The sequence below is a fragment of the Hirundo rustica genome, chromosome 2, assembly GCF_015227805.2.
Source record: "Hirundo rustica isolate bHirRus1 chromosome 2, bHirRus1.pri.v3, whole genome shotgun sequence".
Taxonomy (NCBI): Eukaryota; Metazoa; Chordata; class Aves; order Passeriformes; family Hirundinidae; genus Hirundo; species Hirundo rustica.
This window is the reverse complement of record NC_053451.1, coordinates 46,371,394-46,394,523: the sequence shown is the minus strand read 5'-3', so window position 1 is coordinate 46,394,523 and position 23,130 is coordinate 46,371,394. Positions and strand designations below refer to the sequence as shown.

The 23,130-nt window shown below is 35.7% G+C and overlaps 1 protein-coding gene across 4 annotated transcripts in view; it reads right to left on the bottom strand.

Annotated features, from left to right (window-relative positions):
* Positions 1–408: 408 nt before the first annotated feature.
* The window catches only part of TNFRSF19 (TNF receptor superfamily member 19), a 57,823-nt gene continuing 35,101 nt past the window's right edge, over positions 409–23,130 (bottom strand). For all 4 annotated transcript variants that reach the window (XM_040056263.2, XM_040056264.1, XM_040056265.2 and 1 more), the window contains 5 exons: positions 9,850–10,014; positions 8,476–8,601; positions 7,617–7,719; positions 5,107–5,505; positions 409–2,658 (listed from right to left, as the gene is read on the bottom strand). In XM_040056263.2, the coding sequence (XP_039912197.1) occupies positions 5,118–5,505; positions 7,617–7,719; positions 8,476–8,601; positions 9,850–10,014 (782 nt within the window). In that variant the 3' untranslated portion in view covers positions 409–2,658; positions 5,107–5,117. The remainder of the gene's footprint in view (positions 2,659–5,106; positions 5,506–7,616; positions 7,720–8,475; positions 8,602–9,849; positions 10,015–23,130) is intronic.

Below are 23,130 nucleotides of genomic sequence, written 5' to 3'. Positions count from 1 at the left end.
TTATCTGTCAGAAATACAGCTCCTCTCATTATTTGCTTATCTGTCTTGTGTGAAACAGCCTAGTGATGTGGGGCACCAGGTTCTCTTTTCTGAGACATTGTAGAGACAGCAAGCTTTTTTCCCCCAGCTTCTCCCCCACACCTCCTTTCTTGAGAAGGAGAATTTTTAAAGAGTTTTAAAGTACTATGATTTTAAGCATTGATGTTAACTTCCTGCTTCTTCAGGGTCCTTCCTCCTGCTTAAAGAATGATGTTACTGCTAAACCACAAACATCTCAAGACAAAGATGCACCAAATTCTACCATAACATTAATACAATTACACCACTATGGAATTCTCAAAGAATTAGAAGAATTCCTCACTAAATTTGTACAGGAAGCTATTATTAATTTGAGGTCAACAAACCAAGACTGGTTCATGTAATGTTTTTATTCACAAGTAGAAAAAGTACTACAAAACAATTTATACAAGATTTTAATTTACATTTGTTAAAGGAATATTTAAAACAGCACTGTAAGTCCCTAGACATGACATGTGGGCAGTCTACATGCAGTGATAGTGGATGTTTTCTATTGGCATGTACAACATTGCTTGCCACAGGCAATATACAAAAGACCAATTTGGTTAAATTAAGAAAAAAGCTATATACAAAATATACACAAATAGTTAAAAAACACTCGCTTAATTTTTTCCTCCCAATTTGTTCTCAAGCTTTCACTCATTTAAAAAAAAAAATTTCTTGGGTTGCTGGGTAAAAACAATGATACAAAGATTAAATTCCAATGGGAAAACATACTGTGGCAGATGCTGGCAAAGTTTTTGAACATTGCTTTTTCAAGAACTGTTATTAGTGAAAAATTAAATCTCCATATGTCCTAAAAATATTTTGCTCTATAGTGAAATGCACATTGGATTTTTTTCTATTTACAAAGTATATACAAAGAAGCACATATCTCTTCATGCACATGTAGGGAAAAATAATGTTTTGTAACTTCTTAAATGTATGAAAGTATACAAAGAAATTATTCAAAACTACTCATATTTAAATACATATATGTGGAAGTATTTAACTGAGTAATTGTACTGTGTAACTGCTTATTATTCCAACAGTGACCAAAAGGTGGTATCTACTTAAAACACCAAAGCAAACAACAGCAAAAAAATCCCTTGGGTAACTTGTCTTAGGTTTGAACTTGGGAACTGTTATTTATGGCTGTTGCACAAATGAATAATCTCACTGGTGAAGAGCTGGAGCATCCCCCTGCCATGGCTGCCTGTACTGTTTCCAGCTATCCTTGTGCAGGTCCAGCCTTCCTCTGTGTGCTTCAAAGAAAAAATCTTTTTCCATAATGGATTCTGAATACTGTCTCAACATTTCCATTGCCACACAAACCCTGTGTGGAAAGATGAGTAATATTTATTGCCAATTTGCATCCATTTTGCTGATGGCTTTGCTTTAGTCAAGGCACATTGGGTACTTTAAGGAATAATTACTAGAGTTCATCACAGACAAGTGTGAGCCTGTTGAGTGTAATTAAGCAGTAGTGGTTACTGGAATAATCCACAGAAGCAAAAACTATTCTAGGGATGAAAATGGCTGAAATGATGTTAAAGGAGGTGATAAAGCACACAGCTTTTTATATTTTGTGTGGAAATTTTCAATTGACATGGAACTACAGTGAGATGGACAGAGGGTCTTGAATGAAAGGGACTTCTAAATGAATGAATTAGTTCACCACAGAGCTTGACCCTTAAAAATAATCCATTCATTAAAATCTTGGTAACAGTCTCACTGTATAAATACTTTCATGGCACACCTGCTATAGTCTGACATACTGATTTGAGAGTTGATTACAATTATTTCAACATTCAAAATTATATGCTACAACAAGAAGTGCTGCATTTCAATACTGAGACTACAAATTAAACACAATATCCTTATCTATGTGTCTGACCTTCATTAAACTAAATCTAATTTAAAGCTAATCTCCTGCTACGCTTAACAGAGCAATGCCACCTCCCAAAAGTGTAATAATTGGATGGAGGGGACTTCAACCACACATACTGTAACATGTTAATTCTCTAACTCCCCAAACTAGCATATTGACTATAATTTAATACATAATAAAAGCTTCAGTTTATTATTAGGTGATCCTTTTACAAACAGAAATGGATTTTTTTATCTGTTCTTCAATAGCAGGAATATTATTCAAAATTAGAACCAGCAGGAAAAGAAATCCTAATGCATGCACAAATTTGCAGGCAGAGTAACTGGCACTGTGTTGTCCCACATCTTCTGACACTTGAAACCATATTTGAGACCCCCCTAAATACACTGAAGTATTTTTATTTTTTGCTACATTTACATATGCTATTAAGCTCATTCCATTAGATGTTTTGAGACTCTGAAGAAATAGAAAGAGAAACTGAAAAGATCATAAATCCACTTTCAGGGTCCTCATAGGATGCTCCTTGAAGTTTAAGTTCCCAGCTGTTACAGCTCAGACACAACTGCTCAGAAGGTGTGAAATGATGCCATTTTTTCCCAGCTGGTTTGGAAACCACGAAAGACTGAAGACCAGACTATGTTTGATGAGAATCAGCAGGGGAGCACAAGGGAAGCATTTAGCTTTAGTGCTGAGAGAAATAGCTCCAGTTCCTAAAAAAAAGTGACAGGAGAGTGGTTACATAAATTCATAAGAAACCTGCATGTGCTTCTATATTTGACTGAACAGTAAAAGAGTAGAGGTACACTTACTGCCTGCTGTAAAATGCACCTAAACCCAAAGATTAAACCTGTATTAAAACACACATTAAAAAGCTTAGACTTGTGTGTACATATATAAAAATATATTATATTCTGATTTTATGATATTCTTTTGAATGACAATAATAAAACATTGACCCATGCAAGACTGTAATACATCCAGAGGCAGTACAAAGACCACCCTTGCCTCAAAATATCTCAAAAAGACATAAAAGATGAAGAGCAGATAGGAAAAAATGATATAGACTGAGATGAAATAATTGTCTTGGAGTTGTACAGCTGGCCAGTGCTCATCCCGAAAATAAATCTCAAGTAAGCCTAGTCCTGGTCCTGTCTCATGAACACTACTGAAATTTCTCTGCCGAAGATGCACATATAATGATGCACTGCAGAGTCTGAATGGGGAGAAATTGCATAAAATTAAAAAGTAGTGTCTATTCTAGGAAAAAAAAAAGAAGAAAAACTTAACCCTCCTGAAAATCTTGATTGTTCAAAATTATACACAAATCTCAGTAGTAAGAGAGGACAGCAGAAAACTATCAAAGCATACAGGATTTTGAGATGCTAGAAAAGCCATCTCCATCTCCAGGAATCAATAAGAAAATTTACAACTCATATACCATAACAAGTATAGTGAAATAAAAACTAATTTTTGCGGTCATATTTTGAAATTCTTTGGTTCTTTTGATCTAAGAAAACTCTTAAATAATATTAATTGCATACCTCTGAAGCTGATGCATGGTTTGGTGGGAAAAGCACCCCAAAAATTCTGATTTTTAAAATCTTGTTAATATGGAAATGCATTCCCTTAAAACATCAGGAACTGCTGGGAACTAGCAGTGTTGAGATCTGCAGTTGTATCCAGGTCACTGTCCCTTCCTACACACATCTACGGCATACGACTGTCACCAAAGGATATTGGGCACACACAAAAATAAAACTGTCAGTGCTGCTCTCTGACACGTGGGCAGATAGTGCCCAGGATTGTTACAGGCAAAACTTTTCACTGTAAATAATACACTGAGAGAAATATGTGCCACCTGCATAAGGTTGATATTGTCAGTGGCAGATTTTCAGGGTGACAAGCTCCACTGAAGTCCATGGCAAAACAATTCTTGGTTTAACAGTCAGTTCCCTTCCCCTTCCTCCTCTTGACAATGTCACCTAAACAATTAAGACTGGATTTACAAAGAAACTGTTGCACTTATGTGTTTTTGGAATATATGTGGTTTTTGCTAAACACTAATTACTTTCTACTTCATATTTAGGAGTAACACAAAAGTGTTAATGCAAACCAAATGGAAGAGGATCAAAGGGATGCAGTTTTAATTCTGCAGATGGCCCAAAATTTCCATAATTACAGATAGCATAATTTTCTTAATTAAGTTTGGTGCATTATTAATATTAGTGGCAACTTCTTGTGTTCCTGCCTCCGAGTTCATGCACAGGAGACTGTTTCAGCTTTCCACAGCCTGCATAAGCCTGGAGTAACAACACCACTTGCCATCAGCACACAATTCATAATTTCGGATCCTTTCACAGATTAGTTACTCGAGGCTCCAGATTACTTTCAAAGCAGAAAATTCCATTTTAAAATTTAAAATTTTTAAATTCCATTTTAAAAATATGGACCACAGCTAATATTCAAAAAAGATATAATGATGAAGCAGTAGCAGAGTGACTTTTTGCAACAGTTCCACTGTCACATAGTTGAGAAAATTGTTTATTACCTCTCTGCATTTTGACCTCAGATCTGTATTTTCTTTGAGCTTTTATAGATAAATTTGCATTTTATAGACTAACTTCTGTTTTATCTGATGGCATAGGAATATAAATGGCATTATAAGGTATTTGAGATTCTCTTGTGTTTCCACTACTACTGCAGTAACTCCACAGAAAGGATTTGTAAATATTTGTAGATGAACACTTGTACGTCTTTTATGCTTTGTTTGCAATAAGCAAAGCTAGTTCCTCAGTTCTCACTCATAAACAAAGGCTAGCCTCACACAATGGTTGGGTCACAAGGCTATTAAACTGAATTTTTCCCTTGAAATTTAATGAAAAAATTCCTTGATAAAAGCTGACTGGTGTACAGACTTACCCCTGTATTCTGGTTAATATTATTTCAACACCACAGTTCATGTAATTACACCTTTCAAATTCAGTTAATGATTCAAAAATGTGAAACTGCTCAAACTCTTGTAGAGGTTTAATTTATTTCAGCAATAGCTAGGTGTAACCTGTGGAGAAATATAACCCTACAACTTAACAATTCTATTTTTATCTAGCTCTACATGCCTGGAGCACTCATTCTCATTCCTTTGTAGTTATGTTTTTTACCTCTTTATCAGTCAGTCCGTAGAGTCATTTGTTGTTCCATTACACTTTGGCTGGCTTTCAGCAGTCACCGAGTTCTGAAGTGATGAAACTTCCATGCATGTTTTGTGTTCGGAGATTTCAAAGGACTTCACAACATTTCCATCAAGAGACTTAGCTGAAATAAGTACTTCACTTAGTTCCTGGTTATTATCCAATTCAACAGCAGCTGCATTTTCAGTCTCAGGGCTGCAGGATTTCGCAGCTCCTCCAGCCAGCTCTGAATGTGATTCACAGAGAGAAATGCTGTCACAACAAGCTGAGTTTTGCATAAGAGGCCAAGCATCTGGAACGTCTTCGCAGATAGAGTGTGAAAGAGATCCAAGGAAAGCAGGAATCATTTCTCCAACAGAATCAGAAGCTCTGTGGAAGGATAAAAGACATATGGTTTAGAAAGCATTTCAGAAAATATTATCAGTATTTTAATTACTGATCGTTTGTAACTATAGGTATTTCAAGAAGGTTTAACAGGGTTGTATTAATACTCTAGAGACATCCTGTACAAACTAATTCTGTTGAGAAGGAATAGTTTGTTCCTTGCCTGAAAATGACAAAAGCCCTGGTGAACTCTACTTTGGATAGTAAATCAAGGATTCCACAAAACATGAACTACAGTTGGGGTTGTTTAGGGTCAGAAATACAACAAGAATTGTTTAGGGTCAGAAATATGACAAAAAATACTACAGTAGTGTTCAGATATAAGCACTGTCACAGAGAAGAAGGAATTATTTTTTTACTCCATGCATGGAGAGGGGAGTATTAAGACAAGATGTAACAGGCTTAAAGTGCAGCAACAAAGATGGTTAGGCAGCGTCTAGAACCTTCAACACCAGGGGGGTTTGGTTGGTTTGGGTTTTTTTCTCCCCCAAACTGTAGACAGACAAACATCTAATGGAAGTAAAGAAGGCAAAGTGGCTTCAAATGGGAAGAATATGGGAGAATGGAATACGCAACAAAGCTTCTTGAAACTTTGTGTTTGCTTTAAACCTGAAAACTCATTCACTTTAGATTTTTCAGTTTCTTCTGCCTAGCCTTCAAAATGGGAAAAGGTGGTTTTTTTTCTATTCTCTTTTACGTGGAAAGGACATAACATTAAAGAAGGGCAAGTGTTATTTTTACTTTATGGAAAATGGAAGAAAGCAGAAGTGGAAGCTCAATATTATCTACGTCAAGTGTATTTAAAGTGCATGATAATAATGACATGTGCAAAACACCGTTGAAAGTCCAGTAGTGCTTTTCACTATAGATACACCAAAATAAGTATTTACAAACCCAGGAAGTTAAATCAATATGTTTTATTTCCAAAAACCGTCTACAAATTTTTAAAAATGCAAAGGCTATATTAAGTGTGATATGCAGTGTGACAAAGCTCATCCCACATTAACATGCTTATAACAGTCTATAAGTAGGCTTATTCATTTCCAAAACATGATGCTTTAATAGCTTTGATATACACACAAAGCATGTTCAGAGATGAGGCCAAAAGTCAGGACATTGCACCACAATTGAAGGAAATACATTATTCTGGCAAAGGAAATTGGCACAAGCTCCATTTCTACTGGAAGGAACCACAGGATCTTTGATGTCCACATAGCATGGATATTACAGTTATTTTTAAAGGCTTAGCCAAAAGATTCCTCAAAAAGTACATAGCTCCCAGTTTGTCAGCCTCAGTGGTATACAAGGATGACTCAAGCTTGTTGGTATTTAAACAACATAAAGTTGTTATAGAAAACTTTGATATTTGTACTTAGGTCGCTAAGTCGCCTTGCACAAACCATACTTGTGAAGAAGCTGCCTCTACATTTTTAGTTACATGTGGCCATAAGAAAAAAAATAGCTGAAGACCAATTTAAACCTTATATGGAAAATTATCCTGGCTAAAAGAAATAAATGCATCCGGTGTTAAAATCTGTAACCAGGAAACTCTGAAGGACACCATAAATTTTATATATTTAGCTCATGGCCTTGCTGTAAAAATAACTACTCTACTTCTGCACTTAGACTCAGCTGATTGGGAGAAAATAAAGGTTAAAACCTGCTCAAAATTCAGAAGTAATAGATATTTCAAATCTTGCAGTCCCAAAGAGTTCCTTAAAAAAAAAAAAAGATCTTCATGCCACTTGTGACCTGTACCTCAGATCTCCCAGATTCATGGGTTTATGTAGCAACTTTCTAACCATCAGCAGAAGAGGGGGTGGCCAAAGCCTCTAAGGTGCCACAGAGCAAAAGGAACATTATCTGCCTGTGAGAGAAGCCACTTCTCCAGAGCAACCCATGGATCAAGTCAGCATTTACAAAGCAATAGTTAATTTTTTCACCATAAACCTATTCTTGCACAACATGGGATGATACGGGTACAGTTCATCAAAATCCCTCATTCCACTTCAAGCAGCTGTTGTCTCTGTATAAATATTGATTTGACTGCATAAAAATTACTTTATATTTAACACATATTTGTAAAACTAATTTACCTTTCATTGAGTGTGGTCTGTGAGTGGAAAGCACAACTGTGGCTGCTGTGTTCCATGCTACAGGTTTCATCACAGCACAGTGAGGGAATCAAGTGAACTGGTCCTAAGGAATGAAAATTAATTTAATCGTGTTAAAACAGTCAAAGCTCTGTATAAATTTAGTCTCTGTTCTTTTTCAAACTTGAGTATTAATTAGCCAGTTATGTTATAATACATAGATTGAGGAAAGGGTTTTTTTGCTGTAAAAACATTTTCAAAAAACCATCTTTATTCCTTTAAAACTGAAATATTTATAAAAGCCAAGTCCTTCCTCCAGGAGTTATATAGAAGCCAGCCATTAACCCCCTATTTTTAAAATTAATTTTCTTCTCAGTTGAATACACTTAAGTGGGAGCATACTGAGTTAAGCTATCAGGATGATATTTAAGCCTGTGCTTTTGTGTTAAATTATGTATTTCTTAATGCGTCTGCTCTGATATGACTTCACAAAATGGCAATAATTTGAATTGTCTGGGTTGTTAATGTCCTTCAGCATTCATACCACGTTCTTCGATGCTCTCTGGTAAATCTCTCATGCTAATTTAAGTCTCAAAGCCAGATGCAGCTATTTTTATCAGAAATAAATAATAAAGACTTTTGTTTGTTTGTTTTGTTTTGTTTCAAGTGGAGTCACTAAAATGAATACAGGAAAAAAAAAAAACACAAACCACCAAATATCTACTTAAAAATCCTTTCTGCTTATTAAGAAATTAACCTAGCACAAAGGGTAGTTTGACAATGTTAGTTCTGCAGTTAATTTTAATTGTCACAACTCAAGTGTTAGATAAAATAAAGTCACCTTTCAGTAGACCTAACATACCACATGTCTGTGATGTACTTCTTTGGCACTGGCAACATGTTCTGTGGTCATATTCACTTAGCCGTGGTCTATCAAAACATGATAATTCAGAGCCATTGTAGTGAATGTCTTGTGATCTCAGAGACCCTTCAAACAAAGTGAATAAAAATCTCTGTCAGTAAGTGTTACCCTTTTCCCTGCTCAGAGCCCTCTATCTTCGCAGAATGGGTAATTGTCATGCTATAAAGTATGTCCATACATTTTCCAGTTGAAAGATCCACAGTGACCATGTGGCTTCCAATAATGTAAACCACAGATTTTGCAACAAACCCTAGAACAGCTGGTTCAACTACAGCCTTTTCTAGGAAGACATCTGCTCTCATTTTGATGATTTGAGAGTATATCTTATTCACTGTTACATTTTTGCAGTGTTTAATGATTCTCAGTGATTCCCATCTGAAATTTTCCAGAGTCAGCTTTCAGCCACTGGGATTTTGTTTATATTATCTTAAAGAACTTTATGTTAACAGCAGACTTCCTTTAATCTCTATAATTGTAGGCCAAGGCAAACAAGTTACTGCACTTCACTAAATGAAGTCTGAATTCACTGTGTCAGAATTTCTCAAAACTCATGTGTAAAGCAAATTCTAAGTTTAGAAACAATTCTTACAACGCCTCTGTAAACCTTTTAATTTCCGCTTGTGCTGAAAGCAGCAATAGCATCAATTCATCCTAGACAGTATTCTTGTTTGGCAACCAGGTTTCATTAGAGGCTATAAAAATATTTTAATAAAAGTTATATAAAACTGTAAATGGGTGCTTTTAACTTTTTCCTTTCTTATTTTAAATTAAGAGGCAGAAAAATGTTTATTATAAACAAACTACATTGATGAGGTGGTACGGATTTAAAAGAAATTTACAAATCTGTCTTAGGCATTAAATTCATCTTGAATATGCTCATAAAACCAAAACTTTTAAGGACAGATCTCTCATCTACTCTGGCCACATTCATTATCTTGATGACCTAACCTGTGTTGCACAATAGCATTTGATGCACAGATCTTCCAAACTGGTATTTCCACATTGACATTGCAACTCTGTAATGTCCCGTCTTGGATCATGAATGATCTGTGCAGCATCTAGCAGAGTATGGCATGGAATTGATGCAATTGGAGTATTTCTGGGCATTTACACAGCATTTTCTCTGTAGCAGCTGAAACTTCCACACTGAGCTGGCAAACTTGGATGGAGTCCTGGGCTCTGCTACATTGACCATCTCAATGCTAAACTTACTTAAATGATGTAGACATTTCATTTCTTTACCTACAGGGAGATATGCCAAACTAGTACCACTCTATAAATTTTAAAAAGAAGCAGTAATGATTGGAAACTCACAGCTTGGTTTCTTCTCCATGAACTGCCTCTTGCAATAGATAACACAAAGGATGAGAAGAGCCAGGAGCACTGTTGCAAGAGCACTGCAGATAACAGCTGCCAGAGCAGTGTCTCGAGGACTGGAAGCAGTTGAAGGGATCTTCACAAGATTTACCTTGGTGGTACCTGAAATATAATTAAACAATAATTAAGGCAAACTGCAGACATTTCCAGAACATAGTCATATAAACGAAAGTCTAGGAAACAGAGAAGGTTTGTGGCACAGAAAAGAGAATGTTCTTTGAAAAAAAGAGAATGTATTTATATGTGCAACATTAGTTGCACGTATAAATAGATATGATTATCAGCACCCTCAGTAGGTGCAATAATGAGCAGAGATGCACACAAATACATTCAGACTGTCCATGAGAATGGAATCAAAGAAACCAAATGAAAAAGAAATCAAAATGAAAACAAAGACATCTGAATGTTTAATGTCACATGAATTTAATATGGAGAACATTTCCTAGTGTAGACTTGAGAGAGTGATCCACTAGAGGGAGGCACAAATACATGAACTTCCCTTAATAAGGAAACTTTCTGGGCCCTGAGACACCCACAGAAGTTCAAATGTTGTCAAAATTATGATCCTGCTTTGTTGCATATGTCATGACACCGTGGTCATTTCCAAGATCAAACCCAGGATTTCAACTCTGCCAACCCTTTTTCTTCAGTGATTTTTTTTTTTTAGTACTAGATAATACCTAGTCAACATTAAACAGATTGACTTTATGCCAAAATTAGCAAAGAATCAAGCAATGCTTCCAGCTACAAACGTTTTCACCTATAGGTGGAAAGTGAAAAATATTTTTAAAGGATCGAAACTTTAACCACAAGTGTTGAAACAGTCTTAAATGATGCATTTTAAATTTATTTTTTTAAAACAACCTATGAATTTTGACAGCCCACTTACTTCAACCTACTTTCAAGTCCTCCTAAATTCAATGAGTAAAAGGAATAAAACACAGAGTACTTTTATGACGGCAAAATTTTAAGAAACCACAAACCATATTTTACTAATGTACAAAAATAAGTTACTGTGCCTGTTTACCCCAGAAGATACTTGGTTAAAACCTAAAGACTATAATATCCTAAGAAATGGTCATGCAGTCATAAGTTTAAATTGTGAGATAAATGTCTGCCAGAGTTTTATTAAAACCTCTAATCAAATTGTACATAAATACAATCGTTCAGTATTGTGACTGCAATTTCATAATGGCAGGAGAGAACTTCCTAGCTTAGTTAGTGCAATCAGTGAAATTGTATTACTCAGGAATAATTTTCTGCGATAGTTATGGTATTTCCTCCACACACATCAAGCATGGGAACCAAAGGGTTTGTGATACCATATTGCCCATAGGGACTGACAAAACCAAGGCATTTTGAAAAATCTACTTAATTCTAAGACTTTAGACCACTTAATGCCAAAGAAAACGCTATATTCTATGAAATAAAGAATCCAGAAAATTAAAGAAATAACTCAACAAATGTATTAAATGAAAACAGTTTCTGCAGTTTATAGTACCATGTAGTTACTAGCAAATAGGGTAATATAAAAAGATAGAGAGATCAGATCATGGCCATTATACAGAAGAAAGTAAGTTTAGTTGCTCATTTCCTGATTTCAGCATGAAGAGAAACAAATGTTGCTGCATTTACATCTGCTTAAATATTTCCATTTACCTTCAATTTGTACTATTATGTTCCACTGTCACATCAAAATCTGAAGAGCAAATTTATAAGCAGATCTTTTTTACATGCTTTCAACTTGCCAAATTGCAGAGTGGATCAACTGGAGAAAGTACAAGAGACAGCCACAAAAAAGACAGAGGAACTGGAGATTCTCTGTCCTATGATCAAAGTTTGAGAGAGCTGGGATTGCTCAATCTCGAGAAGGCTCAGGGGAATCTCACCGATTTGTATAAATCCTTGGAGGGTGTGTGCAGAGAAGACAGAGCCAGGCTCTTTTCTCACACCAGAGGTGATGGACACAAACTAAAACACAGGAGGTTCCCTCTGAACATCAGGACACACCTGATGACTGACCACTGGCACAGACAAATTTCCTCTCACGTAGTTATTACCCTACCCTTCTCCTCATGTTCTTCTATAATTCCTGTTACTCACAGAGCTAAGTTCTACGGCCTCTTTTCCAACTCTTCAATGCTAATTTCAAAGAAAATGCAATAAGTGTCATAATCATTTTGTCATCACTTGAATGCTCTTGGCAGAAGCACCTCAATCTTCCACAGAGAAAACTTTTCACTCAAATTCTAGGATCCTTGCAGCGGCAGTTTTAAGTTTATAGTCTTAGCAGACTGAAGAAATTTCTTCATGAAGTTCCAGGATATCTGTGAGAAGCAGTATATCTGTATAAAAGCCTGTCCTTATAGCAACGTGTGCTGGCGTTGGTGTGAAGATCAGACTGTGCTTTGGTGTCAGGTTTTCAGTTTTAGTCAACTGCCTGATCTAGTCTTAAGAAGGCTAAAGAAAAACTAGACAAGCATTTAAAAAACAGACAATAAAAAAAACTGATCAGAACATCTTCAAGTATTTTTCATACCAATACATCTATTTCCATTAATGTACATAAGAGCACTAAACAGTTCTTAGTAATTAGGCCTTTATCATTTGCAGAAAAAAAAATTGTCAATTTTGAAGGGCAAAAAAGAAATAGAGCATAGGAGATGAAGCTTCTATATTTTTGTCTCTCTTCATTTGCTCACAAAATACATCTATTTTCAAGTATGATTGCCTATTACGTATTCTAGGAAAATATAAAGTATATATTTCTTTAATGCCCATCAGCAATATTCAAACTGGAAATACAATTGTTTCACTTTAAATAGGGGTGGCAAAATTTAAATTTTTTTAGCCATCTAACTATTTAAGATTTATTTTGTTGATTTTTTTTTTCACTTGAGAAAGCAATTTTCTATTCCTGAGAATGCCTACCACTCATCTTCATCTTCAAAGAACTTTTTGGAATAGCTACTCTGAGCAGTCCATTGTAGTCGAGCTCTAATTATAATGATAGTGATCTTCCCTGCAGAGACCAACATTTCAGAAGTGGATTGCTATTGTAGAAGTGGCCCGTTGGGCATTGCTGAACTCTGCTTTCAGTGTTACTCAGACATGTATGCATTTTCATAAACTCTTTCTTTTCACAGACTTAATGGACCCACTTCAGTAAAGCAAGGAGTTGCATTTTAAATTTAAACTTGCACTTACATCTATTAGATGATTACGTGATTAAATTTAAATATGCAATTAAACACTGTGAACTGGATAGGATACATTCAGAAAGGAGGGAGGAGGTGCACACTGTTTTCTGATGCTGGAAAGCATGTGCATATTATCCATATTTTATTTAAGAAATTGATTTCCCTTTTTAAATCTTAGCTCTAACATATTCTGAAAACATGCTAATGTTGAAGAAGAATTACCCAAAATATCAAACTGTCTCCTGCATAATTTAGAGCAGTAAGCTTAAATACACATTCTTCCCTTAATTACCAATTTTACATTATAATGGCAGCATAGGCAAAGGTGTGGTCCTTAAAAGCAAGTAAAGTTTCTCTTAATCCAAGACAGTTAAACAGCAATAACTCAGCTAATATGGAACATATGAATCCCAGCTGTATCACTAAAATTTCTGCCAATAAACAGAATAGCTGAATTTTCGGCCTATTATACCAAACAACAAGAAACAGGGCAAAATGTAAAAAGACTTCCTTTGTCACTTATTTAATGTGTTTTTCTCCAGTTTGGGGTGGTTTTTTTTTTTTTTTCAGAACCATGATTAACAACATTTGCTACTGGGATCAGCAAACCTAAAAGAAAGCTATTTGTGGCAGATCAACCATGTGAAAACAGAACTTGGAACACTGTATATTTCTTCCATGGATACAGGAGACATATACTAACTAGTAAAATTGAGGAAGATAAAATGTGGAATATTATATTTGGGTTTCTTTCTTAACATGTCAAGTGAATGCTAATCTAAAGAGAACACACTCCAAACAACAAAGCTAAGCCAAACTGCAGTTAAAAAGCAGTAACACGATAACACTGGACAGAGTGCCATCTGTTACAATCAGGATTGGAAGTAAGATTCAAAGGTTAAAATGTTGTTAATTCCCAGAATATGGGTATTCCTGGTTGACAGGGGAAAGGAATATATGCCTATTACATAAACAGTTTGCCCATTGCCTTTATGTTGAATGGCCCAACTCAGTGGTATCAACCTTAATTTGACAAGAATTAAGGGCTCAGACATACCCTCAAGTTATGTAATTTAACAAGTTACTGCCTGTCAGCTGAACTGCAGTGGCTATCTGCGTGTGTGTGTGCTCTTGATCCACAGAAAAGGCAAGCCAATGTAAGGCAGTGCAGGTGACTTGGGGGGAAAAAAAGTAAAGGTGTTTATATTCATTTAAAAGTAAGAAGGCAGTATGTTTACCTGGCCCCAAATAAGCAAAAGGATGTATTATATACCCTTATATATGATATAGACAATTCAGATACTACATGTATAAGGCCTGTATATATAGATAAAATAAATGTGTTTTATATACTACTGAGCATTAACATAAATGGAAAGCAAGTTTCCCTGAATGTATCTTTGAGTCTTTACAGAGCAGCAGATTGCCTCCCTTTTCTTAACCTTTCAAATAAGAGGTAAGAAATTTTATTAAACATTACTGTTGGAGACTGTGGTAAACAGTGGGGACAGAGTCTCCCGACATCTGTGAGAAGACAGCTTTTTGCGTGCACAGCCTACACCCAAAAGTTCATCATGTCAAACCACATTTTTCAAATGTGCTCCAAGTGCTGACTATAGAGCCTTTAGTTAATGGCCTACAATTTTTTTCTTTTTGTTTGTTTTATTTTGCTGGTTTTGTTATTTTCTTAATAAATGTACCAAAAAGCCCTAGGGGAGAAAATGACTATTCAAGTATTTACCCATTGTTTGGAAATCCTGAGAAATATGCTTATAAATTAAAATCTTTGAAATTTGATTTATTCTTTTCCAAGACCATTTCTCTTGCACTGTGTATTTTCACAAACTCCAGCTGCTGACAGCCTTTTATGTTTAAAATAGTAGAACAATTGCACTGTGTATGTGAATTTACAATATATATGAACTCCGCAGTACTGGGTACACACCATTATGTCTGTAAGGCATAGCCAACCTCTGCTACACATTTTTCTTTTAGCAATTCAGACATGTGAAATCTTGGTATTACCATGGTGATCTAAATTGAGCCACTATAAGGGCACAAAAGTAACATTGTTTCACACACAAAATTTTCAACTTCGAGAAGTGTCTGGCCCTGTGAATATAAAAGTCCATGAGAGCAATAGCACAGATCATTGCTACCCTCAAATAACCTGAAAAACCTGAGAGTAAGAAAAAAAAAATATCAGAGAACTGGGATAAAATCTGTGTCACCACTGAACTACACATTCTACCATCCAACATAACTGGTTATCAATTAGAAAAGACAGATCTCTCCTCCATAAACTGGAAACACCCAGCGTGATCTGATGGCACCAAGTCTACGTTGATGTTAATGATTTTGCTGTTGTCAATAATTACCTTTCTGACCTTTGTGTTTACAAGCCAGCTTTACATCTCTGACAGCTGAGGGTGGGCAACACCTATTTTCTTGAAAGTGCAACTCCTTTTTTAGGTGTTTTCATGTGTTAAAGCAATGTCCCATGAAGCTTATGTCAGAACATTTGAGATTGTTATTTACAGCAGAAAATCTATTTTCTTACATCACCTCTAACTCGTACTTTTAACCACATTCATTGCCAGACATGTTCTGTGAAACAGAAAATGCTATTCTGGGCTGTTCCCTTGTTCAATTCCAACTATAGAATGCATCCATCCCACACAGGCTATGAAAGCTGTTTTCATCCTTTCAAAACAAAATGAAAGCAGGAAGTATTTCTTGTATTTTTGTACTTTGTATTCTGTATGTGCAGTCTCATTTAATCTTTAGGACTACCCAGTTAGAGAACAAAAACATCCCTGTGCAGAATTCGAGTCCATTTGGTCTGTTTATGACAATTTCTGCTCTATTCAGTCTCTGTACACACTCTTTTGCTCTCAGTCCCCAAACAATTACACAAGACACCACCCACATAAGCAGAGGAGGAGTTTGCATTGCTGAAAAGCAAACCATGTTCATGTGGGCAACTACTGCCTTGCTAAAGGAGGAGAGGGGGGCCATGAACCCTTCAGAACTAGTGTTTTCACTAGTTAAATGACAATGGCACACATGGAAATAGAAGAATAAGCATGTCTGAAGGCTTATTGTCTAAAGGTCTCTTTAGCCAATAAAGAATAATCCACTTTCATTAATCAAAACTGTAATTGAACATTGTGAATCCCATGCATATGGGTTACAGATCTGTTCCAAAAGGTTCAAACAAGCTCTTACAGCTGCTGCGTGATGAGACTGGTGCATGGATTGGTTCTCAGCTGAAATACGACTGTGTGGAAAACTCTATCCTGTGACCATGACTGAGGGCTGGTAGAGCAGCTAAGCCCGACCCTAGGCAGGGAACAAACATGCCCTTCCATATACATCTATGTATTTATTTGTACAAATCCCAGTAAAGCAAGAAATGAAATGTTAATCAGTCATAAAAGAGTTTTTGTCCTTCTCTGATTCAACAAGAAGTAATTTCTAACACTTCACTTTCTATCCCAAATATTTCCATCCTCATCCTGGTTCAGCTGTGGTAACACCCAGGGAGTAAAGCAAAGGATTTCGTAATGATGAATGACTTAGGCCTGTGTCCAAAGTTTTTTGGCACAAATTCCCATAAATATCACTAATAGTCCATGCAATACATTTTCGAGAATTATGGCTTTTGTCGTTGCTTTAAAATTCTTGGTAAGGGTAGCGGTGCTCAGCCACCTCGCTTCTGTTTGCAAGCAGTTCTATCATCAGAGTAACAGAGCATACTGTGATACATTTCATTCATAAAGCTTCTAAAGCTTTAGAAAATAGTGATTTTATATTCAAAAACAAATACATCAATAAGTGATACATTAAGAAAAACTACTCTATTTGAATATCAAGCTAGGTGCAGGAATAATTTCCTTATTTTGCTCAAAAAACAACTTCGTGAATTGGCCATATACCTTATCTACTCCAGACAGCCAGATGTTCCAGCAGCTACCAGAAAATTCAATAACGTTTTAGTACCTTTCCCTTGTTGCCTCTTGGCCTAATATTAAAATCTGAAATAACTGGGAAAGTAAAACGGAATCCAGATAGTTAGAAACATCTTCACTCTTCAAACTCTCTTGATGTACTAATACTTTTTGTTACTAAATATGAAAAATATAAATGCTAAGGAAATTCTTCCAAATATTAGAAATCCCATGCAGAAAGAGCCTAGTTATTAGATACGACTAATAAAAAATCAGGTCTCAAAGAGATCTGGAAATACACGTGTGTGAGCATGTGTATTCAACACTGGACAATTTACTACATTAAATTTTAAAAAGGTTATTTCCAAATTGAGAGAATATACTGAAAAAAAAAAAAAATCCAACAAAAAGCCAGAAGACCCACAACTTTCAGATTACAGATAATTCAGAGTAATCTAAAAATCACATAAAATATTGATGCTGTTGTACTTTGGACTCTATTTTGAAAAGTGACAAAGGGACAAGGTGTACGTATGCAAAAGTTAAGCTGTGAAATCTGTAACTTTAAAATCCAAATCTATATGGGAAGCTAGAGGTCTGTATTCAGTCACATACTTCCTATACAATGTGAAGAAAAGGTTAAATACGGAATAGAATCTGAAATATCTGAAATACCATATGAGTAAGACGGTTCCTTACGTCACCGTGCTCAGCCTATAGATACAGAAGCCTGGAAAAGCATAATGTACTTCACTTTTCCCATAAATTACTCAGAGGCAGAGAGGAGCTTCCACCTCACTTAAAACTCTCTGGAGAACAAAAATCTATGATCTTATTTTAAAATCAAATTAAGAGACAAGTCATAAGCATGGTTTATATTGCCTTTCAGATGCGACTCTTGAAAGAGGATGTAATGATGGGGCTTCTGCCTTCTGAGAAATCTTAAGAGCTCTTTGCCAAGAAGTATGAAATAAAGACTCTTCTACCACCTTCATGGAGATTTGTTTTAGCCACTAGGCTAGAAGCTGAGCTAGGTAGAAGCTTATTTCTTCTCTCCAGTAGAATCTGCCCAGTTGTAAAGCTTTGGCAGAACTAATAAGGGCCCCTCTTTGCACAGCCAACAGTCACATGACATGCATGCTGGAACAAAATTCAATAAACTAGACTTGGGCTTGCTCAGCACTTATATTTTTCCTGTTTACCATTATGCTTAAATATCACTAAGCTACCTTAAATTCTCCACACAAGGCACATGTTGGGGGAAGAAGTAAGTCTGCACTAGGGAAAACGAAATGTATGTTTATCTAATTAAGACTCTTTGATAATGCACTCCACTGAGCTGAATTACAATTCTGACTTAAGGTTAAGAGTTGCATAACCAACGCTACTAGTATTTTTTAAGTTTTTAACTTTGCAATCTCAGGATCTTTTAAAAACACATTTTCTGGGTAAGTGATATGAAATACATGGGATTAAATATAAATTCTCAAAATTCTGTAACATAGAGGTTAACACCTTTAGAAGCTGGCCATGCATCCCCAGCTTGTTGTATTACTGCAGATATCAAAAATGCTGTGATTTACTGCAATGAAGTTACCTACAGTGCATCAGTGTGCATGCACATGCAAACTGTGTTACAAATGAAAAAGCTGTAGCTTTGACATCAGAAATGGCAATAGCTTATGAAAAGCAGTCATTAATTCACTGCTTAAAGCTGCAGGGATAAAGTCACGTTATACAGAACAAGAGGCTGCTATATACAAAATCCTTGCTTTATTATATTACTTAATTTGAAACATAACATCTCCCCTCTTTGACAGAAGTCAGTCAGAGTTAGCCATAGAATACAGAAGACATTCTGAAAGGTTATCTTTGAAAAGTCAAGTTCTGCAAGTGAGATTCACCTGACCAAAGCAAAGATCTGCTTTGGAAGCAATCACCTGAACTTTCTTTACAGGGGATGGGGAGGGCTGGGCGGGAGAAAGGCTATTTTAGGGTACAATTAGACTGGTTTAGTCTAAACACCACCCTTGATCTCTCCACTGAATATAGAGTGAACTTCAGCTCACAGATGCAGCCATTATACATATTCACAGTCAAGAAGGTGACATCCTACTCTGGTTTTGTCAAGAAACAATGAAGGGGTTTGAGAGCCTTTGACTTCCTCTCTTTCAGTTTGTTAACAGATGTTTAATATTTTGCGCCACTTCCATTGAAAAGATAAAAGTTGGTCACAACTGCAAAATCTGTAACAACTTCTTTACAGTGGCAGAACCCCAGAAAAGTCCAGCAGTATTTAATACTTCACATTCTGCATGGAATATAAAATAGTATGTAGCTAATAAAAAGTGAGACTTACAGAATTAGAGGTTTTGCCTACCCTGTGCTTTAAATGAAAAAAAGGCCCAGTGGGAAATAATATGCAATAAAGCAAACACAATCTATATTAGAGTAACTATACATGAGGAAATCTCATTATAGCTGCAGGCCTCAATTCTGGCATATTCTAACTTTAGCAAGTTCTCTTAGAATAAGGGCTTTGGTTTGTAAGAGACATTTTAGCAAAAAGTAAGAAAATTTTTCTTCTACTTTTTTATTTGTACTTTTTTTCTACTTTTTTATTTAATAGCAGGAGTAAAAAAAACAAACAAACAACAAAAAAAATCTACACTCCAAAAAGTTGTTTTACTCCTTAAAATCAATTTAAAAGAAAAAAAGAGTAAGAATAAGTTTTAGGGAGTCAGACACAATCATCCAATGTTGATTTGAAGTTTTCATCTAACCTAATATTGGCATCTAGGTGAAATTCGTAACTATAGAAGTCTGAAGGTCTGAAGACAAAGCCAGAGCTAGTCACCTCAGGCTCTCTTTCTAAAATAAAGCCAGAAACAGAATCTCCTGAGAAGTAATTATTCTGAAAAGGCTTGAAAGACTGCTTAGTGTTAGTCACTGAAGCTTACCTTATCTGGCTTGTCTGAACTCTTGAGGTACCTAATTCTCATCCCTGACTGAGAGTTTGGGCTAACTTCAGTGCTAAGCATTAACTTTTAGATGCCCAAATTAGGGTGCATTAATTCCATCTTAAATTTCCACATGCAGACAGGGTAACTATAAATCACAATCAGTAATATGCACATAGAATCATACCACTGGTCTGAAATGAAACTTTACTAAAACTGGTGGACACAACCCTTTAGTTAAAAAGGCTCTAACAAAGAGCTCAGGTTTTTAGGAAACAGTCACAGACTATGCCTCAAAGGCACACGTCACTGCCCAAAATAACATGTGAGATTATTCTGTGATCTTTGTAAAAGAGGAGTTTGGCAGCTTCAGCACAAGTGAACCACTAAGCATGAGACTGTGTGAGGTCCATCACCCAAAAAATTAAAGGTGAGCAAACTAGAGGACAACAATTTGGAGGATACAAGTGATCAGCAGGAACATTAGGCCCTTCTATAAAGCTGCTCCCAGCTCATGAGGTGTTGGTTTATAATGAATCATTACTGCTAAGGTCCTCAGCACACATCTCTTGTTACAAGGCTACTGCCCACTTCCAATACATTACAGTCCTCCAGGTAATTCCAGTCCTCTGAGGTGGTATTTCAGTGTTCTTTCACTTAACAATGATTTTCTTCATAGAGAGTTGGCAGTGTGGAAAGTTTGAGCCTAGATGGATTCCACTTTTTCTACTGTATTTTTTTTAAAAAACAAGAAATTTAAGTAGAGCGCAGCCAGGGAATTTTGTAGCTGAGCAACTTAGAATCATAGAATCCTTAGAAGTCGAAAAAGACCTTTAAGATCACGGAGTCAAGTAGTACCTACCAGCACCAAGTAGATTAAAAACCCCAACATCACTTGTTTAGCAGCATTTTATAGTCACAGCTTGGACTCTGTACCCAAAGTCACAGCAGTCAGCAGGGATTTATACCTGAGGTACCAAAACTCAGAGCTTCTGAAGTGGTGCTAATGCAACCATTCCCTCTGTGATTATGAGAGATAAATGTGAACCAGTATTTTCAGTCTGAATACAGCTTAAAAGCATGTTATTAAATTAATATATTTAAAACAGTCTAATGCTTCTGTACTTAGAAATTGCCTAAAAAAATACTGAAAAGCTGTAACCACTACTTGTTTTTTCAGATTACCCCTAAAAACAATACAGCAAAAGTTTACTGAAACAGCTTTACTGCAATGCATGCGATCCTGAAATGATTTTGAATAACCTAATGGCCAAGTTAAATAAGAACCTTGCAAATCCACTCCATACAGAAAATAGATAATTGCTTATAGCCACTGCAAGCCTGGGCTGAAGGGCTACCCACATTAGTAAGTGCACATAAGGAAAAAACCATAGGAAATAGGACTTATTCACTACAGGTCACAGATTAGCCCCTTCTCTGTAACTCAGGAATTTCAAGTTCACTTTAATCTAGTGTAATTGAGCTAACCAGCTCTTACATTAAAAAGTAATGATTAAGTTAAATTTCTTGCAGACATTCTGTACCTAAAACAAACATGCAGTATGCCTCTGGCAAAGAAGGATACTAATTATAGGATTGACTCATAAGATGAAAGGTTGCACAAGTTACTACTAGAAACTGAAGTATGGTAAGCTGCTTTGAAAAAACACACTGAAATTCTCATACTCTGCAGTTGAGAATTTAATCTTTAACTGTATTTAACAGTGTCAAGCAACAAAACTAAATATGCCTGCAAACTGCTTGTTCGTATTTTAGATGAACAAGCTAGAAGTGAATAGCGATTACTTCATCATTCTATAAAAAGGATTTTTATTACTGTAATAAAGAAGTGAGCTAAACAGTGAGTTTTTATTGCATGAAAAAATGCAAAATTAAATATTTTTGGTCATTCTTAGCTTTGTTTTGTTATATAAAACATGGTCTAACAATGGATATTTGAGGATTCATTGCTTGACTTCGCTCTTAATGTAACAATTCATTCCCTAATTTAACAGGAATCATAAAAGAAACACATTTCCAAGACTTCAGACATCTCTGGGGAAGGATATGCAAGTTCAAAAGTAGTTTTGCATTTCCAGCTGCAGCTTTCACTGGGATTAGCAGATAGACTTGCCAGCTGTGAGTTAGAACAAAGATACAAAGCATGCCCTGTAAGTTGTCAGGAACTGATCAGATCCAACCTTCTGATCACCAGATGGGTACTGCCTACATGAACCCCTATTAGCAGCTGCATGAGCTTGTGATATGAATTCGTGAAATAAATGAAATCTGATTCAATTTATTTTAAAAATCACATGTTGACATTTCTACGTTCATTTTAAGATGTATAGCTTCCATCATATTCTAGCAAGAAACAAGGAATGTATTTTCAAAGAACACCGTGGAATACCGTGTTCATTCCAAAATACATTAATACATGCTTTGGTAGATAAAAATGGATTAGATATAATTAGTGCAATTCTCATGCTGAAACTAGTGAGCCAAGGCCTCTCTGTGCAAGTCAGCTTGGTCAAACATCACATCAACTTCTCCTACTTTAAGTTTTACTGGATTATGACCATATATATTTATTGTATTTCCAGAGATTATGAACAAGTAATGTTTAAAGAAGACATTTCTATTCCTAATTTATTCTATGATTTCCATCTGTATTATGAAGCCATTTACATTATATCTGCTCACTCTGAAATAATTTAATATTTATATTGCTAACACCTTACTAAGTAGGGACTGCTAATACCAATCGAGATGTTATATTAGAGTAGATGATTTTCTTAAATTTTTAAACTTTAGTATTCAAATCTTTCTGTTCTTTTCCCCAATCATAATAAATGAACAGTTTCAAGGGGTTCAGAAATTATAATTTGTTTTTCTTTATTTTCTTTTCTGTACATTTTCTGCTGTCAACAAATGTGGTAGGAGCTTATGCCACAACCTCCTCGTCTCAGTAAGTGCACTAATGTAGCTCTCTCTTCACTATGCATTCATTTTTGTAAAACCAGAACATTCTTTGTCTGAGATCTCTGTTACTCTGTCAGCAGAGACAGAAATTATTCAGCATGGTTAAAAGGATTAAAACGGGATAAA